The sequence below is a fragment of the Xiphophorus maculatus genome, chromosome 1, assembly GCF_002775205.1.
Source record: "Xiphophorus maculatus strain JP 163 A chromosome 1, X_maculatus-5.0-male, whole genome shotgun sequence".
Taxonomy (NCBI): Eukaryota; Metazoa; Chordata; class Actinopteri; order Cyprinodontiformes; family Poeciliidae; genus Xiphophorus; species Xiphophorus maculatus.
Window position 1 is genome coordinate 13,517,160 of NC_036443.1, and position 26,293 is coordinate 13,543,452.

Here is a 26,293-nt window from a genome sequence, read left to right on the forward strand (position 1 = left end):
TATTTATATATTTTTATTCATTATTTTTATGTTTATTTATTATTTATTTTTATTTTTTGTGGGGTTAGATCTAAGACTCCCACAGGGATTTATGACTTTTTATCTCCAGCTCCAGAATCCTCATCATTAACACAATTTTGTTTTCTTTTCAGTCATTCAAACCAATTCCACTGCACATTTTTCCATTTTTTCCATGTTTGTCTGGCTTATTATTTCCTTTAAATTTTTTCTTTCTTTCTTATACCTCTTACCTTATTACCTCTATCTTATGCAAGGCACTTTGTCCTGCTTTTGTTGCATGTAAACAGTGTCTGTGTTTTCTAATTTGACCATGTGTGGGTTAAAAATTATAACAAAGTTAAATTTGTCAACCAAACTCTTGATTTTTTAAAATAAATAGAATGAAAGTTGTATGACTGGAGAGTATATTTCTTGTGTTTTATTGAGCAAACTGACTTTTGGTTGTGACTTGCTAATGTCAATTAAATTTACACTGAAGTGAATAAATGCATAAAACTGTCGTAAATTAACAGATCCAGACTTATAGTTACAGATAGAAATCAGACAGTGACTGAAAAATGTTCAACATGTTTTTTTCTTCTGAAATTAATGTGGATGTTCCTGACAGATAAAAAAAATAAATAAACACAACTTATTAAAACATAAGTAACTAATTATTAATAATTATTTTCAAATCGTGAAATTATGATAGGCTTGTTTTTTTAAACTGAAAATTAAACGTTTGTTATAGGGTTTCGTCATAGTACACATAAATGCGTCCACAATTTATATGTACTAGTTTTTGGCGTTAAACTACTCTTACCTGACTTCGTGTTTGTTGTGTATTTATTCATCTAGAATAATGTTTTGTTTTAAACCTTCGTGTCAATGGCGCCTATTTTGTCTGACATTCACAGACCTTTGCTCCCACCGCTGTGGTTTAATACTGAGAAAATCTCTTTATTGTTGCGTCGGAACTTCGGAGCACATTTGTATGGAAGCCCGTTTCCGCCACTCTGTAAAATAATTTTTTTTTATCTCATTATTTTGAGATACTATCTCATTATAATGAGATACTATCTCATTATAATGCGATAATTTTTTTTTTTTTTTTTTTAACACAGTGGCGGAAACGGGCTTCCATACATTTGTACATTTTCTTCTCTCAAAAAAAAGTCTTGAAGGTGTGTCTTTGCGAACACCGCCATCTGGTGGATTTCTGAGTTTGGTGCCTTTAGAAAAAAAAATAAACAAGGCTGTCTCTGTAGTCTCGCGTTGTTTCTCGAGTCTCCGTCATCCTTGTGGCTTTGCAGAAGGGCACGGAGAGGCCGAAACAAGGTGCCCGGCGAAGTACAAATCGGCACTTCACTCTTCAAACATGTTGTCCAGACTCGTTTTTCTCGCAGGTTTGTGACGAGCAAATTTGGTCATATCACGTCCGTGAATTGTTATCTGATTTCGGACACTCTCCAGTTAGAGAAATTACATTTTAAATGACTGTATGTGAAGGGTAAACTGTAGGCCGCGCACTGAGTGAGACAGGCTAATGCTAACATGCTAACATTGAAGAATATAATATTTGTGCATTTGACGTTATTGCTGATAACTCATTGAATGCTTTAATGTTTTAATTGCCCTAAAATGTAAATAGCATAATTATTTTAAATCTCCACATTAATTTCCTTTTGGTGTAATAATCTGAAGCTACATTAGCTAACGGTAACTGCATGCCTGCTAATGTCATGTTATTAACGTCTCTAGTTTAAGGATTTCAGACTTTAAAGCTTATTTTAAAGCTTATTTCTATTTGCTCACAACCCTTTAGTATGAAATTCATCAGATTTTTTTTCTTGTATTGTTTTATGTTGTGCAAAAAAACCTACAAGTGGCTTCTTGTCGTGTGATCTTGCCATTTAATGACATTTTACACGGGCATTGTCTCTGTTAGGGTAAAACCATTGTTAGCATTAGTTCTGACTTTGCTCTAAATCACCGTTTCCCTCTGTTTGCATCAGGCTCTCTGAAAAGCAGCGGCCCCATTGGAGCTGGGTTTGTATCTTTTAATACTTATCCTTACCTATTATCTGTTGCCTCAACAATTATCCTAGAAACAGACATTTGGATTTGAAAGTATATGGTGATTAAAAGAAATAGTAGTAATTAAAATCAAACAGACTTCACTCTAACTATGAATTTTTCAAAGTAAGTCTGAAGAAATTTCACCCTGTGTTTCCTGGAGCAATCCTGACTAAATGAATTCATTTGATGGTGTTTTACTCTGCATCTCTCTGTTGGATGCTGAAACCGGTGTTAAATTGGTGATAGTTGTCACCAATTGTCGGCCATACAAAATAAAATCCAGGCGTTTTTGGATCTTATAACCTGGTGATCTGTTACAAGCAGGTTATACAGTAGCTGCGAGAAGTATGAAGCAGACAATGTCTGTTAAAGTCACTGATCTTTTTGTCTCTCTCAGTCTGGTTCAGGCGTCTCGCTCCCTCCAAACATCCTCCCAGAGTTTGGCCCCCGTACCTCCTTTGCCAGAGTATGGAGGGAAAGTCCGCCATGGCCTCATCCCAGAAGAGCTTTTCCAGCTCCTATATCCAAAAACTGGAGTCACAGGTGAGTGGTGTTGCTACGCCATCTAGGCTTTCCTAAAGTCACTTCATCCCCTTTTCTTGTAAAAGGATACAGTGAAGAAACAAAAGTAATTTCTAAACTGTTTCACAAAAACTGCAGCTTGGATGTTGTTCTACTAGTTTAACTTATTAAAAATATTTTCGTCTCTCTCCAGGACCATACATGCTAGGCACTGGGCTTCTCGTGTACTTGCTTTCCAAGGAAATCTACATCATCAACCATGAGACCATAGCCGCCATCACCATTGGCACAATCATCGTCTATGGTGTCAAGAAATTTGGTCCAAGTGTTGCAGCTTTTGCTGACAAACTAAATGAGGTGCCTACATATTTGACTTTTTGCAAATAAGTAATTTCATATGTGTTTGTAATGTTGATGCAAACTGATTTCAGGTTGTATTTACAATAATGTAATAACTTACAGTCGAGAAGGTTTGGTGCCCTTGTTGTTTCATAGAGTCTCTGCTCCATCCAAACTGGTCTATATATTTTTTTCTCCATTTAATCTGATAAAGACGTGACACAACAGTCTCTACAGACTCAGAGAAAACCAGAACAGACTGTTCAGTGTGTCTATACGTGTTTTCTTTACATCACAGAGGAGAATTGAAAGGGTTAACTTAGACGCCTCTCCTTTGGGCATGTCTGATTTAAGAGCTCAAATTAAACCATTTAAATTAAGGCTGCAAAATATATATCATATCTATAGTGCCATGTTGGTGTGCATGGTATCAATATTGCAAAGAATTGTTTTAAGTTTCATTAAGTCATTCTTTGCTTATCAGATATCCAGTCAGTCTGTAGGGTTTCGTTTCACTACATTTAGTTCCCACATCCGACTCAGATGGTGGAGCCCAACAGATTAAAATCACAGACGTTTTGAAAGAAGAAAGAAGGCGAGAGGAAAATGTGGATTTATTGGATTGTAATATTTAACAAATAGCTTCTGCATTCTTTTTTCTAAAACCATACACCAATTTAAGTATCTACCACAACAAATTTGCTTAAAATTTCAACAGAAAAGCACACTTCTTTGATATTTACAAATAACTTCTTGTTGTAATGTCATTGACTTCCGAATCAAAAATTTTTTTAAAGCACATTAACGCTTCTGTACGAGGGTTGTATTATTAGCAGTGCATTTGGTCCAATTGTTAAAAGACTTTGACCCCAGCTGTTCAGTTTTCACTATATTGGTTCCAAATGCTCCCTTGTATTTAATGGGTTTTTTTGTTGTTTTTTTTACCCATAGCAGCTTTGTTTTAGTATGTTCTCTCAGATCTTTAGTTCACAATAGGGGTGCACCGATTTATTGGTGCTGCTTTCCTTAATTTTGGAAGATCGGTGATCAGCCGATTTTTACATGTGAAGTCGATCTTAACCACCGATGTTATCAACCTTTGCAAAGGTCTAAAAATCAACCGCTGTGCTTTTCTTTTCTCCCGTGAGAGAAGTTTGACTGACAAACCGGCTGACCAGGTCATGTCTGCACATTTACAGTTAACAATAGTCTCTCCATTGTTGCCAATTCAACAACTTTCTTGATATATTGAGCAACATTTCGGACAAAAAAAAAATGATATCAGCCAAAATCGGAATCGGTAAGTTAGGCTTTTAAAAAAATTGTGTCACCGATTGCAGTAATCAGAAAACTGCAATCGGTGCACCCCTAGTAAACAATGCTCTTAATGTTCTTCTCCCTCAAGCTTGAAAATCATTTCTTTAATCTTTCTTCTCTCAGGATAAAATGGCCAAGGCCCAGGAGGCGAAGGACGTCGCCATGTCCAGCCTGACTCAGGCGATTGAGAATGAGAAGAAGGAACAGTGGAGAGTTGAGGGACGGGCGATGCTGTTCGACGCCAAGAGGGTAAGCACCTCTGACTTCTCACCTGTGGTTCACGACTTTACCTGTGTTTCCATTGCAAATGTGAGCAAAACGTTGTCCCTATTCCACTAATGTTGAAAAAACACAGTTTCCTAATTGTGGCATTTCCATCAAATAACGTGAATACGTGTGTTTACTCGATAAGTTTTAAAAAAAAAAAAAGCCACGCCATTTTCCTCCTAAAAGAAAGGAGGAAGATGGCGTCTTCTTTGTTTTTGTCCAGCAGTAATAACATCTGGCTGTTGATCACATGACTTGCGTCATTCAGTAAAAATGCTTTCATTGCATTTTTGTGAAATATTCACATTTTGATATGGCTGAGAAGCTGCCAAGCGTAAAAAAAACTTTTTATTGAAAAAGTTTTCTTTTTTTTTTCCTTCAAAAATGGCTGTTTTTCATTAAGCAGATTTGTTTTTGTAATTCTAATTTGCAAAGTTTTATGGTTACTGGAAGAGCAGCTACTGTCAAACTTGAATTTTATGGAAATTAAATACAGATTAAATATGCAAATACCGTTAATTAATACATTCTCCATCAATAAATGACTCCATGAAACAAAAAAAAATCTAAAGCAAAACCAACTTTTTAATGGGGTGTTTACTTTGTCACTCAGTTTTATTTATTCAAGATTTATATATCTCATTGTTTTATGAAGGTGCTTTATTTAAATGGGGGGGCGTAGTTTTCTTCGTGGGGCTCATCTGCATGAGTGCGTAAATGTGAGATATAGGAGTTTGAACTGATATAACAGGGCAATGAAGGAGGTGGAATACCTTTTTGTCAGGGGAACTTGTCTCCGTTTAATCAAACGTTCTTCTCAATCCGCTCAAATCAACCCAGTCGGAGCGATGGCGACCTCAGGAGTTGTGTACATTTCAAAATAAGAGCCCATGAACAGCAGACATCCTCTGCTTACAAGGGAAAGCAAGGCCTGCGGCGCAGGGGAAACAAATTCTCCCAGGGAGAACAGCAGATCATCATGGAGTTCTCCAGTGTCCTCCATATTGCCACCTAAGCAAAATGTAAAGTAGCTGAAAAAATAAATGTCACAGAAAAAAAACACCATTAAGAAATAAATAATTGAGTAATTACATTAATTAACCCTGAAAATAAGTAATAAAAAAGTCTAGAAATAAATAAAACCTTGATACAAAAAAAGTGTACTTCAATTATTCAATAAGTATAAGGGGACATGTACCTATTGAATAGAGTAATAATTGATAACAGTGTTTATCTATTTACGATTTAATGGGAGCAGTAGGAATTAAAAGGAGATTTTACTGACGTCTTCTGGTTACAAATAAAAACTGCAGGAACATTTTCAAGGTGCCTGACCAAAGAAATTAATGTGCACTAATTTGATTAGTTCTGAATTTAAAAAAAAAAACCCAAAAACCTTTACACAAACATGTGTATGTGTATTAAATTAACAATTCATAAGCTGCATCTAGATGGTGAGGTCACATTTCTGCATCACGGTGTAAACTGCACTGCAGTGATGAACTGTGCTTCTTAAAAGTAACGACTTTGGTTAATGTCTTCTGCACTACGCACAGACTTTGTGTTATCCTCTGCTATTAGTGTTTGAGGGGGTTTGTAACGCTACCAATTTAACTAGAGATAAAACTCCTTTTCTTACATATAGATGTTATCCAGAATTATGTCCAAGTTCTGACCCAACATATTTGCCTTCTTTTGTTCCTCTTCTGCTTCAGAACAACGTGGCCATGCTGTTGGAGACCAACTACAGGGAGAGGCTACACATGGTGACCAACGAGGTAAAGAGGCGCCTGGACTATCAGATTGCCCTTCAGCACCTGAACCGCCGCATGCAGCAGGAACATATGATCAACTGGGTGGAGAAGAACGTCATCGGCAGCATCACTCCTCAGCAGGTCAGTCCTTCCCTTTTTTTTTAAATGAAAAAGCCAAAGCTTAATAAGATCTTGAAGCTTTTGCGGTTGTGCAGAGAGGCCCCACTTATGGCCGGAAAATTATTTAGCGCAATAAAGATAAGTGCCTCTTTATGGCTCAGCTGTTCTTGTGTCATTTATTTAAAGTATTGACTTTGATACAGCATAATGGGATTAAAACATAATCAACTGCATTCTTTTTTAAAATTTGTGTTGAGTAAATATTTAGATGTTTGTTTTGAAATGCTACAAATTGTTCATGTTGATTTTATTTGGTTTTGTTATCAAAAACACGTTTTACACTGATGTTTATGTTGCTGCCTCAATAGGAAATCAGAGAGTCATACACAAATGTTTTTCTGATCATTTAAGCAATGATTAATTTGTGTGAGATATTTAAGAATTACCAGTTTGCCAAGTTTTGCAGAGGTCTGTCTTTAAGCAACGGTGAGGGAAAAACCCATCACTGACAGGATGATCAATTAAATGATGTTACATTGTCATTTTTAAAGGATTTTGTCATATTTAGATTATGTTCTTTTAATCTTAAACTTCCAGCATAACAGCTTAAATTTTTGTCCAACTCACTGATCTTTTTTTTTTGGAGTTATTTACAAGGAAGTCAACCCTGGATATTTACAATGTTGGCCCCAAAGTATTTCATAAAAATATGGAGATATGAAATTTAATATCTGAACACAGTGAAAAGTTTGTTTTCTTTAGTTTTCATAATCAAAAGGTTAACCAAACACAAACTTTCCCTCACATAATCTGTATTTAGTCCAGGAAACTCCCGTTCTGAGAATAGACAACCGGCTTCAGCATTTTGTTATGGTTTGTTAAACATGCAGATCATTAAACGCAACAGGGTAAATGTTCTTCTCAAGTGTCCAGAATGTTGTAGAAACTGCTGAATAAGAAATTATAAAGTCTGGAAAATAACTTAAAAAAATACTAAGGAAGATTTTTAGGAACCTGGTTGTTTAAAAAAACAACCAGGTTTTGTGCAACAACAACAACAAAAACCTGGTATATTTCAAAGTCCGCATGTTAAAGTTTATTACAGGACAATGAGGAAAAGACTGCAGCAGTGTGTTTGTGTGGTAAGGTTGCCTGGGGAAAGTTGTTTTTTTTTTTTTTTAGATTTCGTATCTTCATCTTTTATTTTCTTCCTTTTCCAGGAGAAGGAGAGCATTGCCAAGTGCATTGCAGATCTGAAGGTGCTGGCTAAGACTACCCAGGCCAAAGCCGCAGCGTAATCCTCCCTGAAGAAGACTAATCGGACCCTCAGCTCAAAGTTTCTAGATGAGACGTTATGCTTATTTTACAGAGTGAACTATTTCTCTTCAACAGTTGTCTATGTCAACATTATGGGTGTGTACAGTATTTACACGTCAAGAGACGGTAAAATAAATGGTTCTCTTATTCAACCTAAACTGTGTGCTCGGTTTTTGTTCTGTCCAATATTGTGATCAAACATTATTTGATTGCTATATATTGCCTATTCAGATATAATTTAACCTTCTTGAGCTGCTTCGTTGCATAAATACAGAACAATCCTTGAGACCGTAGATAAATCTGAAGAAGGCTATATAAAGCTGCACCTACCCTTTGGAGTCATAATGAGTCACAGCGTTTCTGTCCTTCAGATGGCAAATCAGGCCGCCCCTCTGGATCCGTCCCTCCTGTCAGAACGTTGCACTTTGATCCTTGAGTTTACAGGCGGAAGTCCAGGACGTTTTCTAGGCGATGGTCTTGAGTATCAGATGTTTTCTGCCATCAGACGCGTCGGAGGGAAGTTAATTTTGACTGGAGCGATGACTCCGGAGCGGAGCTGATACTCAGAGGTGAGTCCTGAACGATCTGCCGTGCTTTATATGAGTAGAGGTTGGACAAATAAATCTTTATTGGTGACAGCTTTGGTTCCTGTTTTTAAGAATGAAAATGTGTTTGCTTTTACAGAAAGAGGCTTGCTGTTAGTAGTGAAACTTACTTTGTGTCTTTCATTAAATCCAGGAGGTCTATGTTACATTTAGGGCTAAAATACAGAGCTGTAGTTTAGTTTTTTGGTCAAACTTATTTAAATTGACATCTTAATGAAGCGTAAATCAGTAGTGAACACAACGACCAAATCACAAAGCTGATGCACCACTGTCGTTCTTTCAGCTATGAGATAAAGTCTGGAGGAAAGTTTGATTATTAGTCAGTTTTTTGTTAATTTAAACCCGAATTTATAACAGGTTCTGTAACTGATTAACTCAGGATTGCCCTGTTAGTGCCAACAATCTCTGAATTTCATTTTCATGCCTTCTTTTAGGTTACCAAGGACAGTATTGGATAATAATCAATGTTCTGTTGTAGAAAGCAAACACTACTTGTGTCTTTGCTGAAGGGGCTCACATTGGCAATTAAAATTCCCTGAAGATCTTTATTCAAACTAAAGCAGCATTATTAAATTTGTAAAAAATATTAATCTGCTCTGTTCAGATCAAAGACAGAAAACACATACTGAAGTTAACTGGGTAAGCCAACTATAAGGGTCCTTTGTTTTACATTGTTGTTTAGTGTGAATTTATAGAAATAGCTTTGAAATAAAATCTTTTGAAACTTAAACAATTGACAAAGATATCCATAGCTCTGTAAAAACTGTAAAACTAGTTACAACAAAGGATAAAATGGCTACAAAGAATCATCTCAAGCTGGTCAAAAGGCTACAAGAAGATATGCATAGACAATAGTTCAAAATGAGTAATATTTGTATGACCAGCTTCTTTCTTTACAGTTGGATGACATAAACACATTTATATTGAACTTTTTCAACTAGTGAAAGTCATTAAGAAGTCTTTTAAGTTTGTTGCCAGAGACCACATCCTTCATTATCAGGCCTGCTAAAAGAATAACCCAAAACTCAGATTGAGCTTTTTCAACGGCATTTGGGTACGAGATGCAAACGAAAGAAATGCCAGATATTCAGAAAGAGACTAATTTAATCTGCAAAGTTAAAAACTATCTTAAAACTCAGCTTAGGGCTCAAACATTTGCTTGTGCAAAAAGCCATTTGCAGCTGAGTGAAACTTAGGTTGACTGTGGATGTTGAGCTTTATAAAACTGTAACATCAGCTTAAAAATCTAAAATTGTGACGGGATGACGCGACTGCCAATAATGCTGATAAAGAGGATAACTATAAGGGGTCCTAATACTGAACCCTGAGGGATACCATTTGCTAAATGAAGTGGATTTGAGATAAAACTATCTGCCTGTCCACAGAGGAAAACAGGTGACCAGTTGGAAGATGGTTGTCTGGAGCCGGACAAGTCCTGATTTGTTTGTTGTTGTCCTGACAGGCGTCCTTTTTATGGTGGTTGGAGTAAATTCCAGATTATCCCCGCCGCCCTGAAGTGTGAACCTCAGTAGATCCATAATGCTTGGAAACGGCCGACCTTTCTCCTACTCCCTGAGGTATGTTTAACAAACAGTCATGTTTGAATTCACTAATTGTGATTCAAAGCTCTCCAACTCTTAATAAGCCTCACCCTTTGCTGATAACAGAGTCAACTCACATTTCTTTATTCTTTCTTTCCCAGAAGCCAAACTTCCAAAGTCAATATTAATTCAGGCTTGATGAAAGTTGGAGTTTTTCTTTGGACTTTAGATGTCCAGTCTTGACCACTTTCAGAGAAATATATTTTTCAGATGTGAAACGACTCTTGAACTTCGTAAACAAACCAGTGTCGGGTTGTTCTAACTTGCAGTCTGTCTCACAGAAATTTATTGTCCTCATTATTTCCAGCTGAGTCAATGAAAAACACCAAAGATGCCGTAGTTTTAGCGTCACCAATGTTACTTATGAAGAACCACTGCTTGGAAAACTTTTTACACCTTCGCTAAAACTTGTGTGCCTGTTTGCTGGATTAAAAAAATTTTTTTTTCTAAAGATACGGCTTTGAGACATTGTTCACTGGGTGTGCTTAGTGTATTTGTCCTGGAAACATGTCTCTCCTTAACCTTTGTACTCTCTTCAGTCTGCATAGTGGCACAATTAACACGTACAATAATTGGGCAGGAAATGAGTAAAAAAGTCAAAACAAATTGATGAAAACAACTTTGTAGAAAAAAAGGTCTGGCTCCTTGGAAGTAAAACATTAAGAGACCATCAATGCCTCTTTGTATGTTTTGAAACTGAGCATATTAAGGTTTTTGAATTGACACAAGCTGTCCAGGTGCCTCAAAAACACCATTTCATCTTTCTTTGTTTTCGTCTTCTTCTTATTAAGGGGTTACTCTCAGGAGGATTTCCCTCAGAGGCGAGCGTTTCACCAAGATGAGCCCAAGGAATCCCTGCTGCAGAGAAACAGCATGTCCAGACCCAGCGGAAGATCCATCTACAGTATGTCCAGACATCAAATCACACCTCCTTAATTAGGTATAATTATGTTTTCTGGGGAAAAAATATGTTTTTTTTCATCAGTGCAGAGAAAAGAGTATGCAGAGACGCTCAACAAAAACCCAGACAGCTTTCAAGTCAGAGTGGAGGTAGGAAATCTGCTCTTGCGTGACGATATAGTTATTATTTTGAATTTAGTCTCAACTTCTCTTCACAAACCCGCTCCTCCCACAGCATCTGTTCATCTGTGAGCTGGACGGCCAGGAGCTGAGGACAGAGGACGACTGTGTGACCAAGCTCAAGGAGCTGGACGGCAAAGGTCGTCTGTGGCCCCAAGAGATGATCTTAGAGATAAAGGGAGCCTATGTCGTGCTCTGTGATATTGAGACCAAGGTTGGTATTGATTATCTTAATAATGACCTGAATAATTTGGCAAACAGAAATGAAATAATGAGGTGAATGCATTCGAGGTAAAAAGATGTAACATGAGGAATGTAGGGTATTTCCACAGTTATTAACTTTGAAAATAGGCCGGTCACGATAACAAATTTTGCTGGATGATGAATTGTCCCAGAACGATAAACGATAATGTTGTTGTTTTGAGACAATGTCCAAGTAATAGTAACAGTAATAATGGGATAATAATGGCAAAAACACACTCAAAGATAAATAAACTTTAAATTGTAATTAACATTTAAATAGACATTTTAAATATCCAAAATAAATACAGAAAACAACAAATAAAATGATTTATGAAGTCGGTGTAAACAAAATTATCTTTCAAAAACAGGATAGTTGAGACCAAAGCACCACACTAAAGATTTTTATCACTCTGTTGTTGGTAAAAGGAAAGAGAAAAGAGAAAAACGATAAATCAAGCCAACGAAAATGACTGAGTTTCTTTTAATTTATCATGCGGTTAATTGATTTATTGTTTATTGTGACAGGCCTATTTGAAAATCAGTAATCAGTTCAGATCAGGTCTCTTCTGTATATTGATGGTGAGCATTGACACAGGCTGGGTTCTGTTCAGACACAAGATCATCTTTGGATGAAGTTGGAGACACACTATTGAGTTAAGCCTGGGATAAAATCTGGTGCTGCTAGTCCAAAACATCTGATTAATTTATAAACATCAGGTTTGACCAATCTTTATAAAAGCAGAACTTTTGTGAGTTTCTGGCCAACGACCTTGGAAAACCAACCGTTGCCTCCCGACTGCATGCGGTTATGAGGCTATTTTCATACAATCTGAGGTTCAAGATATCCAAATAAACAAAAGGAAATGCTTTCAATATAACAATCTGATTCCTGTTTTGGGGTCTTCTGGAGTTCGTCTATAGACACCCTGAGCAAAAAGCCACTTGGTCTTGTTCACTTTGTTACTGTAATCTATCCAGTATGCCTGAATCTGCTTTAGTAACCAGAGTATGATGGTTTTATGAGTTTAGAAATACTGTTTGTTGATTAATTTGTAGCGACTCCTTCTGATTTTACAGGCGGAGCTGGATTCAATACCTCTAATGAGCATCGTGAAAACCCGTGCAGTGCTGGAAAGCTGCGCCTACAACTCTCTGCTGGTGGTTACCGTGCAGGAAGCCCGCAGGCGCGGCCCTCAGGTCTTCATGTTCCAGTGTGAGGAGACGGGGGTGAGCTTTACCTTTCACGAGAACCTTTTACTTTGAGCACCAGGACGCTCCAGGAGAAGGAATTATGTGAAACTGCTATCTGTACATGCTGCTGGGGGTGTGATTAATGGCAGGTCTTGTTATTTTATCAGGCAGAGATCATTAAGGCTGATCTGGACAAGGCAATGCAGAGAGGAGGCGGCGATTTAGACCCACGCAGAATGACGCCTGACATCGGGTACACGACTGAGCAAGCATCACATTTATGAGAAGTTGGAGAGATTTGATGTTCAGAAAATAATGCTGGAAATATCTTCAGTCGCCAGAGTACAACCAGTTTCCGGCGGGAAAGGTTCAGTCCTGTGCAGCAGGAGGAGAACCTGCCGCCTGCAGACTACGTGGCCCCGCAGTGGGACAACAGACAGCCAGGTACGCTCAAAGCAAGCTGGGTAGATAGTGCACATGTAGCCAACAGCTTCAATGTGTTTAATTAGGATTTTATTCAGTAGAACAACATATATGTGAGCAGGAATCCACTGACAGATGTTATTTTTATCAGTATAAATGGAGTCTTTGTTCTCTAATGCTTTGTTAGAGAACGTTAGCGAACAAAAAGCATCATGAAGAAACACAGCAGTGAAGATTGAAGCATGTTTAGGTATAAAACAACATCACAGATCATTATTTAGAACAACAACCCATGGTATCTGTGGATGAGCTGCAGAGATCCACTGCTCGGGTTGGAGAAGCAGTCGACACCACGTACTCCACGGGTCGGGACTTTATGGAAAAACAGGAAGAAGACAGCCAGGGGTCTTGGTCAGATACAATCTAGTTAAACTTTTGGGCCAACACGGATCTGCTTTGTGAGGCATAAACACAGCAAATTACCCAGAAGTCACCATCTCCATGGTGAAACATGGTGGTGGCTGCTTGATGCTGTTGTGATGCTTTTCCTCAGCATGTCAGGGCAGCTGGTTGGAGACGATGGGAAGATAGCGCCGTAAAAGGCCTCTAAAGGTTTTTATAGCCTTTTAGAGGCTGTAAAAGATTTCAGATAGTTTCACTAGAGGTAAACATGCAGCCAGAGATGCAATGAAATGGATTTGATTGATTCCTTTGATTAAGTCCAGAGTTGAGCTAATTGAAGAATCTATGACAAAACTTGGGGGAAAAAAAGTCCATCCAGTCTTGAGTTATTTTACAAAGATGGTAGAGACAAACTCCAAAAAACCGCCCACTGTAACCAGCTTCTGTGAGGTCAAATTTACTGTAAAAAGTGTTTCAGCAGCAAACCTGAGTAACCATCAACATTCTCTGTCATTTTGTATCTCTTATCCATTTAGATTACAGACCTGACTCACGTCCCTATTCTCCACAAGAAGAGATGTCGAATTATTCCGATTTTCAAGATTCAGACATGGCTATGCAGCGAGCAGAGATGGAGAGAAGCACGGTGAGTGCTATGTACTCTGCAGCTCTCTCTTTGACCGTCCAACTTCGAGCTTCTGCAGCCTCCATTTATGTTTTCATTCCTTTCCTCAGGACATTTTTAACCACATTTTAACTGATGTGGAGATCTTCGGCGGCAAAGTGGCACAAGTTATGAATGCAGCTCCGGAGAAAGAAAACAAGGGCAAGGTTAAGTTTTCGAAGAAGAAAAAATCCAAATCAAATGGTAATAATCGACAGAGATCATTCGCATATCATAACGCGCCTGGTGGTTAAGTTGATGATGTGACTGTTTTCGTGCCGCAGCATCCAATCTGCCACACTGGAATGAATATGTCGCATTTCTTCAGAAAATTAAATATGGATTCAATCTGCTGGTACGTACCGGTTTGGTCGCTACAGTTTGGCCGTGAAGTAATCTGTTACTGCAGTGAAAAAAATAACCTAAACTTTTCTTGACATCACAGGCCCAGCTGAATGGAGCCCTAAGCAACCCCACTGCTGATCTTTATGTGCATATCTTCTTCTCTTTCCTGGGCAATGTAAGCTCCTCCCGCTCCAGGTATTTCCCCTATCTGGTCTCAGTTGTGACAGTGCATGCATACTATTTTTTTTTTTCCCGCAGACCGTTCCTCTGTATCCCCAAGATTTACCTCCAACAATCACCTCCCCCCTGCTGACGGACGAGGCTGTGAGGCTCCTCAGTCAAGTTTTGGATCCCCAGGAGAAACAAATCTGGATGAATCTGGGAGAATGCTGGAACATTCCCAGGTCAGTCATTTTCTACAGGCACCTGGTTCTTTTTTTATTTCACAAAGCTTGTAAAAATTCCTCAGATACAAGCCACTCTCGTAATTTCCTGTTCCGCCAAGCCCAAACTGGGCGTAGGCATCCAGCAGAATATAAGTAACTACAGGTCAAAGTTTAGGTTGATTTTCTAATATGAGGAAAAATGGCAGAAAGGTGTGTTTTATTATGAATCACAGCTGGAAAAACAGACTCACTGCAACAATATCAGAGGAGTTGTTTTAGGTGATGCGACTCAAGTCAATCTCTACTCACAACCTTTGGATTTTATGCAATAAATCAACACAAAGTAGCAGATTATAATGGGAAAGAAAAAAGGTCTTAACAAATAAAAATCTGACAAATGTCAGCATTTATATTTAAGCCCCCATGTTGCTCTGGTTACAGCTGCAGGTCTTGCAAATCTAGACAAATCCATTGTTATTATCATAATATCTCAAGCTCAGTTCAATTAGGAGACCATGTGGGAACATAAATCTTAGACTTGTCACTAATTCATAATTGCGCTTAGGTCTAGACTTTAACTGGACCATTCAAACACAGTGAAAAATCCATTTGATTGTGGCTCTGGCTGTAAGTCTGAAGCTATTGCTTCAAGGTGAACCTCGGTCCAGGATCTGATTTTATTTGCAGCTTTTCTTCCAGGACTACCTTGAATCTGCTCTGACTAGCTTGCCTCTCCCTGCTGAAGAAAAGCCTCCCCACAGCATCATGCTTCCTCATAATTGAATTGTTTGATCTGAAATCAACAAAAGTAACAAAAAACAAAAGCTTAAAACGTTTTCACAGTGCTGCGGCGTTTCGTATGTGTCCCAGAAGTCTTTAATTTTGCAACAGACTCATCCACGGCACCCTTGAAATACAAACTACCAAATACAATAAACTCGTAAAGATAATTATTAAGCTTCTACCTGTTGCTTTGTCTTATCTGTCTGTCCGTCTATTCATCTCTGTTGTTTCTGTTCAGCTGGTAGAAAACCGACTTTCTACCAGCTGAAAGTAGGAAGAAATTGATTTGTTCAAAGCATCTGTTCAGTACATGGTCAGGTTCAGAGTCACCTAGTGACATCATACTGTAGAGCTGCGTATTATCCACATAGCTATGGTAACCAGTATTATTGTTAAAACCTGAGCTAGTGCAGACGTTAAATAGGAGGGGTCCCAGGATTGAACCACATGTGACTTCTGTGCGCTCTGATGAGAAGTTACCTATAGACACAAAGAAGTCCCTGTTCTTAAGAATCAAACCAATCAAGAACTGTTCCAGAGTCCTGCCCAGCTCTCCAGCCACTTCTAGAATATATCATGGTCATCAGTGTCAAGTGTCAAGCTATGAAGTCCAACAGAACCAGCACTGTGGTTCTTCTATAGTCTGTATTTATGTAGGTATCAGTTTCTTATTGTTATTTTCCTTTAACCCTTCTTTCTGCTCCCAGGTCTTCCTGGCCAGGCGATGTCGATCCTTACATCCCAGAGTTTTATGACGGCTGGCAGGCTCCTGCACCCCTTCACTCCCCTCCTGATCCTCAGCGGAACCATCCACTGAACAGAAACAACAGCCAGCGCTTTCCGCCCGGACCAATGAACAATGACCGGAACTACTCGCCCAGAGCTACGGTTCAGCGCTCTGAGGTGGTTAACACTTACCCAGTCATCAAGTGAATGACTGTTAGAAATCATGGGTTCGCAGCAGCTCCAGCAACAGATTAAATTGTGTGTTTTTTTTAAAAGACATTGTTTACCTGTTAACACAACACTGTAAAGTTCTGAATGTGTTTTCAAATGACAGAAAAGAGTGAAACTTTTAACCTGTTGACAGGAGTTGAAATCATAGCGTGTAGAAAAAAGGCCAGAGCAATCATTTCTATGATTTTCCACTCTTACTATTCAACAGAGCAACACTAGAACATGTTTGGTTTGAAGAAACAAGCTAAAGGTCCACAGTTCTTATCATGATGTACCTTGTGTCTTATACAGCCCAGGTCCAACGGTCCAATGAGATCACCGCCATCTCAATAGTGAGTTTTATCAGCAGTGCCTGCAGGGTCGCACGCAACTAACATTTCCTTGTTCCTTACTCTGTTATTATAAAAAACGTTAACAGAATGTTTTGTTTGTTGTGGTTTCAGCCCGACCGAGCCGCCGCTCTACATGCGTGTCATGTACAACTTCTCAGCAAGGAACATGCAGGAGCTGACTGTCACGCAGGGAGAGGTGGTTCAGGTAAGAGGTCCAACATGATCGCTTAAAGGTATACATTTAGATTTATAGTACACATTACTGGTTTATTATACCTAGCATGGCTATTTGTATTTGTCCCAGTATCTACTGCCTCTAGAAACCCTTGATTATGTTGAGGAGCTGCAGAGATCCACAGCCAACAGTGCAATCTGGCCTTTATAATAGAGCAGCAAGAAGAAATTCATTGATTCGAGCCAAATAAGTCATTTTTCTGGTTTGCCAGAACCACTTAGGGAACACAGCCTTAGTTGAGACGATGGTGGTGATGGTAGTAGGAGTTTGTCCTGCACTCAGTGGGTTGCCGGTTTGATTCCAGCCCTGTCTGCCTTCTGAGCATGTCAGATTGTAGCTTGCCACCATCAGTGTGTGAATATGTGAAAGACCGAATGTAGTGTGAAGGGCTTTGGGGCTCAGTGCCATTTACATGTAAAATGCAAAGTTTGACAGAAAAACACTATGCCTGCGTTGAGAAATCCATTAAAGAATGATAGACACAACTAGAAAACTTAATCTAATTCGACTGACCTTGAAAACTAGATCTGTAATCCCAATCGTCCAGGACCGGTGTCCTGCCACTTTTAGATGTGACCCTGGTGGTAAGTCAGCTGAATCATCTCCTCAGTATGCAGTGACACTTCTTCAGGCCTGTTAATGACCTGGTTATTTGACTCAGGTGTGTTGAAGCATATTGGTCCCCAAAGCCTGGATTTGAAGACCTATGAAGTTCAAAGCTGCTTCATACTTTTTCTAACCACCTTTCACTGCAGTTAAATCTGCAAGTTGTTTAGAGTATCTAACGTCTGGATTTCATAAATAATGCATATTTTCTTCCATATTTTTCGTAGTTGTTCTAAAGTCCTTTGAATTAGGACATTTTCAATCTGATCAGATGCAAAATATGACAACTACGGTAATCAGAAGGCAAACTTTTGATCAGAAGTCGATCTGATCAGATCAACTGTTAAAATTTAATCTGCATGCTTCCCTGAATGCTTAGCTTTCTGAGAGATAGAACAGGTTTGACCATTGACATATTTTTGGTTCATGCTGGAACTGCAGACAACAAAAGGCTTAATAATCTTTAATCTTCCAAAGTTGGAGTTGTTTTTCCAGCTTGTTTGTACTTGCAGAACTATCAAGGTATTTGTAAATTTCATGATCTGCTCCCCTTCTTGACAGGTGGTCCAGAAATCTAGGCCATGGTGGCTTGTTCGAAACTCCCGTAACGAGGAGGGCAACGTTCCTCCAAACATTTTGGAGCAAGTTGAGAACAACGAGTCCTCGGAAGAGCAGCGGGTGAGCCAAGAGGACGGTGGCGCTACATAGAAACAAAACTAACCGATTTAACACTCTCTTCTTCACTTTGCTTCACAGTGGGACTCACGGAGCCAGGTTACTCTCGACTACAACTCCACTCCTGCAGAAGTGAAAGCATGGCTTGAGAGCAGAAATTTCTCTAGAATGTAAGGACCAGTCTCTAACTTCAGGATGGTTATTCAGTAAAAATGAATGATTTATAAAGAATAAACAGGGAATTCTTGGTTGCCAACTTCTCTTGGCCAGCACTGTGTCTAGCCTCGGTGTCCTGACTGGAAGACTGCTTCTGGGAATGAGCAAAGAGGATATCAGGACGGTGTGCCCCGAAGAAGCTGGAAAAGTCTTCTTCCAGCTTCAAGGTGTTAAGTCACAACTCGCAGTAAGTCGTGTGCACTCTTCTAAAAATTTGTAAGTCATAACAAACTTTTGCTAAGTTGCTGATGCTAATTTTAATTCATTCTGATAGCTTGGAAAATGGTTAGCCATGTAGTTTAATTTCAACGGTGACATGAACAGACAGGTAAAATGAATCTGTTTCTTCTTCTTGGCCGGTTGGATTGGTCACAGTCAGTTTGAGACTAAACCTGTACACCCAGAAGGCCCAGGCATGCAGGGCACCAAAAAAATTCAAACAACTTTCAGGGAGATTATTCTCCTGGAATATATATAATAAAGTTTTACCTTGGAATCAAAATAGTGTGGCTAGAAGCACTATGGAGTTTATTTGTTAAAACACCGTACGACCTGCAACTGCTGTATACTATACATTACCCTCAAATAATTATATTAGTCTCAAAAAGGAGAGATCAGGAGTGTAAAAAGAAAACTGTATGTTAACTAGTAGAGAAAAAGTCTAGCTATTATGAGTGACCTTTAAGCAACAATAACCCCCCAGTTCTCTCAGATCACATCTCTGCATGCAGAAAACATCTGTAATGCTTCATTTTTTTTCCTGCAGCTCGCCAGCGAGTCGTCACAAATGTACAACCACCGCTACTGACAACAACTACAGCTGTGACGCTTAAACTTCTGGACTTAACGGTTCTGAATCCCTCTGAATCTAGAGATCTGCTCTCACTCTTAGGATCTACTGAACTTTATCCAACTTTGTTTATTTCACAGTTTGGCCTGGTTTTGTATAGCACATAAAAAAAGTAATCAATCACTTGAAGTAATCTGTTTTTTCACATGTTAATAACTAACCTTTGTATTAGGCTAATCAGGACTATTGCCTCTAATCTAATCATCCATGAACATGTATAAATATGTCTAAAATTGTGTGATACCTTCTACTGCAGTAAGTCATCGTGTTTTTTTTAAATGACTCTTGCATGTGATTTATTGTAGAAAGTTTAATAAATAAAATCAGATTCAAGTGAGATTTAGTTTATTCTGTCAACAAAACATGTTACAAAACTAACAAGTGCTTTGATTGAAATTAAAGTATTCACCTTCATATCTTTACAAACCAAAAGGACATGAAGGCTTCATGATACAAAAAAAAAAAAAAGATGACAAATTTACTCCTGAATTTAAGTTTCTCCAGTAAGTTGCACTTGTGGAAAGCACTTTGTATTTCTAAGGCAGAGGTGAGTTGAGTCTTCACTCCTTCTTGTGTCCCCATTTGGCCATCTTGTTGTTGACGGGAGTCTTAATGAACCGGCTGGACTTCATGTAGGCAGCAATCTTCTCTAGAGCCTACAACGACAGGAGAGGAGATAAGCGGACGGAAAATGAAATGAGTTCCTCTGGCCCTGATTACTGAAGTAATGCGTTATCTCAGGTCTATGTAATTACTCCATAAATACACTTACTGACGTCACAAAGACAGTTTCTCACAAACCAAAGAATGGCAGCATCTTTGCACTTTTTGCATCTGCCAGCATCAGAGTTTTCTCACCTCAAAGCGGTCTAAGAAATCTTTGAGGTTTTTGAAGTTGTCCAAGCATGAAGACTGAAACATCCTGTGTTGATCCAGCAGCTCATACATGACAAAGTCCACAAAGGTGATCTAATAGGAATGGAAATGATTACCAAACAGTTTTTAAAGTATACAATAAACTCGGGCATTCAGTCATATTTAGGAAGTGAATTCATAATGAATATGTGCCAGATAATTTATCAAACTCTTTTGAGCTCTCATCTTAATTTCCACCAGAAACGTACAACACGAATAATGGGAAGTACGGAGCTCATTCAACCTGAAGAACCACAAGGTTTGTGGTTCTGGGTAAGTGCAAGATCAGCAAATGTGTAAATTCAGTTATGAATAAAATACCACATAATTAAATCTTGTTCTAATTGTCAGGATTTCTAAATTTTTCCAAGTAAAATTCTTTAAGCCCATGTTAAGACATAAAAAAAGTTCACAAAGAATTGGAGGCAGACATTGGATTTCAGTATGGAACCTGTAATAACCAGACAATGTAAGGAAGAAAGACATACAAGTACATCTGAAAATTCTGAATATTGGGAAAAAGTTCAGTAATCTTATTAATCTTCACAGTAAGAGTTTCAATTTCTACAAAATATTCAATTTTTTTTAGAAGAGGTAACTTTGAAGAAAGGATAAAGAAAGAAAGGAACAGAGGACATAAGAAAAGAATGAATGCAAAGTGAGAGGGAGGGCAGAAAGGAAGGAAGCAAGCAAAGGACAGACAACTATGGAATGACATGAGAAAAAAAGGAGCTCGGGTAGGTAAAAATTAGAACAAGGGGAAATAAAGAAAATAAGGAAGGAAAAAATGACAAGGAAGAAGTGAGGAAATATACAATTAAGGAAGGAGGAAGAATGCAAGGACACTGAGGAAGAACATCTAGACAGTGGGACAGGGAACAAAGTCTGGAAATACAAATGTATTTTTCCAAACTTATTCAGACCAGAAAAATAATAAAATCACAAAGTATGTGTTTTCCATATTGCATAGGAACCCTGTACTTTGGCCTTCAATACATTTTGCTGAAGGTTTTGATGTTTTTGAAGCCAAAACAAAATCTTTAACCCTCCAAAGTCCACCCAAACTGGATGCTGAGGAAAAAATGAGCTAAAAACAACAATTACATACTTTCTTTCACTTTTAAATCTGAAATATTTTAATCTGTATTAAGCCTACACCGCCCCCTGCTGGTATCATTGTGTAACATCTGAAATGAAGCTCAAAGGAATGAAAGCGATTCCTCAAACTGTTTGAGGGCTAGATTTTTTTTCACTGCATGTTTTAAATCCGCTTACATCAATAATTTGGTCTTTATAGAACATACTTAAAAAAATAAACATACTTAAAAATAACTAAGCAGCTGAAAGGTGGCCACAGGAGCAACCAGCAAATTAGACGAAATGCTATTGGATCAAAAAATGCGCTATAAAGCTTAATTTTTAGCTTTCAATATAAACTCAAACTGAGACAACTTACCTTATCACCAGCGAACCACTTCCTGTCACCCAGGAAGTCAGAGAACTGCTTCAGCGTACCTTGCAGCGAGCTGATGTACCCCGACTTTTGATTTTCCTGATTTTATGGAGGGAAGGCCGACTTTAGTGGGCGTCCAGATTTACTGTGAAAACATTTAAACGTCTACTTACAAAGTCGGTGTAGCACAGCCTCACAAAGCCGTTTCTAAAGTCCATGGCCTGGTTCTCCAGCAGGTCCACTCTGACCTTTTCAGCCTCTGTCTCTCCACCTGTTATCACCCCAAAGTCCACAAAAAGAACATTTGGCATCAGAAAACTATGAAATTAAATTAAAGAAAAAAACAACTTGATTTTGTATTATGAATGAAGGACCCCAATACATACACAGATTGTGTTTGCGAGCGATGTATCTCATAATGGCGTTGCTCTGCGTTATCTTCCTGTCTCCATCCAACAGGTAGGGCAGCTACGGGGAGGGTCAATCACAAAACCATCATCAACAAAACACTTGAACCTGCTGTACGGTGAAAGCAAAGCTGAATAATTCTTACGTTGGGGAAGTCAATTCCAAGTTTGTCTTTCTCACCAAGCCAGGAGCTTCTGTCATAGTCCGGAGCTGTAAGAGAGAAATGTGTGATTTATTCAAATCTGGTAATGTAGTGGATTTTCTTCATCTGTTAACTGAAACAGCGCATCACCTTCACCACAGGTGTAAAACTTTTCATCATACTCAGTGCCGGTGTACTCCAGGAGGAGGCGGATGGGCTGGGCGAGCTGCATGGATTCAGAAAATAGGGAGAAATTATTTCATTGTCAGGGTTGACATCGACACCAAATACAGACATGGACAAACTTCAGAATACGCACAATTGAATTATCCAGTTTCATATATATAAAAAAAAAAAAACAACAAAAAAAAAACACTCACAGCATTATTTAAGTTTTAATAAGACTGAGATTTGTCTAGGCTTTATGTAAGGTTTAGATTTCAACTTCTCAGAAGATGATCATCTGATTTCTCACTTAACCGAGTTTAGTGTCTAATTAAGTTTTAAATCACATTAAGACAACAGCTTGTGAAAAAGACACTTGACCACTCTCTATGTGCTATAATGTAATTATCCCGCCATTCATTGTCTTCATGAAAATCTTCTCAAGTTAAAGTCTCCATTTGTCTCTGTTGGGACATTGACACACAGTTCTCTACGAAAACCCAACATCAGCAGAGCCTCAGCACATTCGCAAACAAATCTACATTTACCAAGGATGAACATAATTGTTGCATTCTTCCGCAGTCATTAAGAGGAAAAGAGTACACATTTCTTTGATTTAGGCTTTTAAAAGACTAAGCCTATAAGCTAATTGAGAAGATGTCATTATGTTCTGATCTAGTTGTACAGGTCAGTCACATGGATACACAAAAATTATTTTGCTTTGAGGACGAAGATTGATTGTTTTCTAGCTCGTAAAAATGTGTAATGCTAATTGTAATATGCAGCAAACAAAAATACTTTATTTTACAAAACATTTGATGCAATGTCAAATGAAAGCCACAATTTAATGTCTAAACATAACAAATCACCAATGTACTGAAATACATTTCCTTTAATTACATTATGTTTTATATTTGATCTAATCCAACTGAAAGTTACCATTTGCTGTCATCAGTAGTCTTTAACAAAACTGTCTGAAAAATTAAAAATTAATTATTGTATATAAATTGGTTTATTATATCAGTATGACTGTTGACCACCAATACATGTGGCGGTGAATAATTAACAAAAGAGGCTGCAAAGTAGGAACAATGCATCAGGCTAAATGATGAATGGCAGACGAAAAGTGCAAGTCACATGAATCAGCAGTTTTAAATGTTTCATACTATTCCTTCTTAGGAGTAAATATTCTCTCCAGGAAGCATTATTTTGTAAGTAAAATGCCAAAGTACAAGTTTACAGTCATCCATATCTGACATAAATGAACAAACAGTTCAGGAGTCTCACTTATAAAACATTGCATAGGCACTAAACTAATAGTGTATTCACACCTGACACATTTGGTACGCTTTAAACAGACCAGAGTTCGTATCCCCCGTTGGTCCAGACTTTTTGTACAGGTATGAATAAACTGATGTGAATCCTGGTGCGAAGCAAACAACCAAGACCCATTTTTTTTTGAGGTGGTCTCGGTCTGCCGCCAACCAAACTCTTGTATAGTTTTACTTTTGAGCTGATTGGTTAGAATCAACTATTGTCTACATTGGCTTGCAAAATACAGCTTTATGAAAAGGAACAATGAGCCCCCAAGTAAAAAAAAAAGAAAAGAAAAAAAAAGTGAACTTCACGGCTTGAAACTGGGAGCAGCAAACCTGTAAAACAGGCTGTTTCACTTTTGATTAAGTCTCTTGCTACCGTACACACGTCAGGTACCCTCTGAGATTTTTTCTAACATACAACAAAACATACATGCGTTTAATTGTTCAATTGTTACATGACTTGTGTGTGACTGTAATAACATTTTATGGAAAGTGTAACTACAGTCTATCCCAGGCGGCAGGCCTCTCTATAGTCACTCATTAGCTGGTTATCAGCTCTCTAAAGGGCGCTCATTTGCTGTTCTCATAAATCCACAATTTGTTTAAATTGGAATTAAAATGTAGCTTTAAAACCACAATAAATTAGGCTCTATGCAAAAAAAGTGATAGCTGTTTTGCGTTGTGGCTCACTGAGGCAGACTTATTCATCTGTAAAAAGGTAGCTAAAGTAAAATTTACATGCTACACTTTATACATGTAGAACTTTTCAACACCTAAAAAGAAATGAATCAAAAACTTCACAAGTCAAAAGATGTATAAAAAAAACCCCGGAATGCAAAAGTTTAGTATTTGTGTATCCTCTTTCCACCACTTTTAGAGCCGCCCAGAACCGACCTTGAGGTGTTGATAAGGGTACCAGTATTTTCAATGTAACCATACATTGACTTAAAGATTATCTGCCTGATCTTGGACCGAGTTGGGGAATTTTAGTGCTCCTGATTGGGCTGTTTCAAGTTACCCATGAACGCCACTTGCCCAACCTCATAGTATGACTTAGTATTAGGGCCAGACAACGAGTATTTAGTTCTCCTTTTAAGAATAAAAGTAGTAATATTAGGAGAAGTGGTAATTTTGAGTAGCAAGACTATGTAAGGGTAGTCTTACCACTACGCTAAAATAAGAGAAATGTCAAGCATCTTGAGAAATTATACTTTGGAATTAATTTTACAAATATTGAAATACTTATATCTTTTATCACATTAGCATCAAATTGTTATCAGAAGCAGGGCTTTTGCTACTGAAAATGCAATCATTGTCACAGATTAAAAAAACTGAGTCAGATCTTGTTAACTCGGCGCTTTTCATTTTCTCGACCTCCTTCTGGTAACATTGCGCCTTTGTCCCGCTAATATGACTATATTCTCACAGTGTTACAAGGACTTCACTCATGATATCATGATTTTAATCTCGTATTTAAAGAAAATCTCGCCCACAGTCATAAAACCACCCAGATTACACCATGTGAATAATCCAGTAAAGCATAATTAATTCAACCCATAAAACCGTTACTAGCCTCGCTGATGAGGGCTGCGCGCGCACAGTCGGCAGCATATTAACGGCTAGCTCGCGCCTCAAATAACGCCGTTAACTTCGACGACCAGATATAATATTAGCATTAGCATTAGTAAAAGACTGTAGCGGTAGAGGGTGGGAAGAAAGCTGGCTGGCTCTGGTGGGTGTCACCCTCTGGCATCAACAGCAGCTTGAAAAGCTGCAAACTATTCAGTCAAACGACGACCAAACCGACTCGACTTACCCCGCGAATGTCCCAGTAAGCGAGAACCATGGCCATTTTGATTCAATGTCCGGTGCCTTTCTTGTTTTAGGAGGAAGCAAGAGGAGCAAACAAAGCCCAACTGTGTGTGCGGAGAGACGCCGAGGAGAGGAGGTTTTTCACGGACTGAGAGGAGGAGAAGGAGGAGCTGATTAGGTGGGTGGGGTAACAGTCCAAGCGCCGCATTATTGCTCTGAACCTGTTCTGCAGGTTGCATTAACGTTCAGCCTAAACGTAAGAGCATAGAAATACATCGTAAATCCACACAGTAAAATTAATGTATATGACCGACAGCGAGGATTATGAGCTAAAGTCAAGCAAAGTCGTAAGTAAGGACTTTCTATGACAGCCTGATTGAAAGTAAACTGCTGTAAAATGATCCTTCCTGCAGGGATTACTACGAAAACAATAAGTCGTGTAGTAACAAGCACATACGTTTTGGTCATGGGAGGGTTTGAGTTAAAAAGAAAGAAAAGTAAATATCAGCCAAGCCCATCACACACAGAAGAGCTTAAAATCATAGACATTCATCATACATATGGCAAGGTTGAAGTTCTGGAAACAGCTATGCTTCTGCAAATTCAATCGTAAGACGATTAACGACATGCAAAAATGTAAGAACCTTTTTATGCATTTGATTTGAAATGTATAAGCGCCACTTTGAAACATTTCTGTAACTTTGGTCTGAGTTTAATGTCATGTTCAAGAAACCAGTTTGAGATTATTTGAGCTTTGTGACCTGGTGCAT

At 38.4% G+C, this 26,293-nt stretch overlaps 3 protein-coding genes across 3 annotated transcripts; 2 read left to right on the plus strand and 1 right to left on the minus strand.

Annotated features, from left to right (window-relative positions):
- Nucleotides 1–1,286: 1,286 nt before the first annotated feature.
- atp5pb (ATP synthase peripheral stalk-membrane subunit b) lies at nucleotides 1,287–7,873 on the plus strand. The gene is made up of 7 exons (XM_005801327.2): nucleotides 1,287–1,406; nucleotides 2,016–2,049; nucleotides 2,477–2,622; nucleotides 2,795–2,958; nucleotides 4,381–4,506; nucleotides 6,240–6,419; nucleotides 7,619–7,873. The coding sequence occupies exons 1-7, from the start codon at nucleotides 1,379–1,381 to the stop codon at nucleotides 7,694–7,696; spliced, it is 756 nt and encodes a 251-aa protein (XP_005801384.1). The 5' UTR covers nucleotides 1,287–1,378; the 3' UTR covers nucleotides 7,697–7,873.
- A 308-nt stretch (nucleotides 7,874–8,181) lies between these two features.
- Nucleotides 8,182–19,646, plus strand: LOC102228034 (epidermal growth factor receptor kinase substrate 8-like protein 3). The gene is made up of 20 exons (XM_014469660.2): nucleotides 8,182–8,284; nucleotides 9,783–9,897; nucleotides 10,713–10,825; nucleotides 10,907–10,971; nucleotides 11,057–11,215; nucleotides 12,322–12,471; nucleotides 12,603–12,688; nucleotides 12,770–12,879; nucleotides 13,797–13,906; nucleotides 13,996–14,128; nucleotides 14,209–14,279; nucleotides 14,370–14,444; nucleotides 14,528–14,673; nucleotides 16,146–16,341; nucleotides 16,687–16,727; nucleotides 16,839–16,932; nucleotides 18,130–18,246; nucleotides 18,325–18,413; nucleotides 18,514–18,646; nucleotides 19,226–19,646. Exons 2-20 carry the CDS (start codon nucleotides 9,860–9,862, stop codon nucleotides 19,265–19,267), a joined length of 1,968 nt encoding a protein of 655 aa, XP_014325146.1. The 5' UTR covers nucleotides 8,182–8,284; nucleotides 9,783–9,859; the 3' UTR covers nucleotides 19,268–19,646.
- Nucleotides 19,638–25,682, minus strand: LOC102235400 (glutathione S-transferase Mu 3-like). Its single transcript, XM_014469661.2, has 8 exons — nucleotides 25,528–25,682; nucleotides 22,378–22,453; nucleotides 22,231–22,295; nucleotides 22,064–22,145; nucleotides 21,851–21,948; nucleotides 21,681–21,776; nucleotides 20,168–20,278; nucleotides 19,638–19,965 (listed from the first exon to the last, which is right to left on the minus strand). Exons 1-8 carry the CDS (start codon nucleotides 25,561–25,563, stop codon nucleotides 19,870–19,872), a joined length of 660 nt encoding a protein of 219 aa, XP_014325147.1. The 5' UTR covers nucleotides 25,564–25,682; the 3' UTR covers nucleotides 19,638–19,869.
- Between the last annotated feature and the right edge of the window lie 611 nt (nucleotides 25,683–26,293).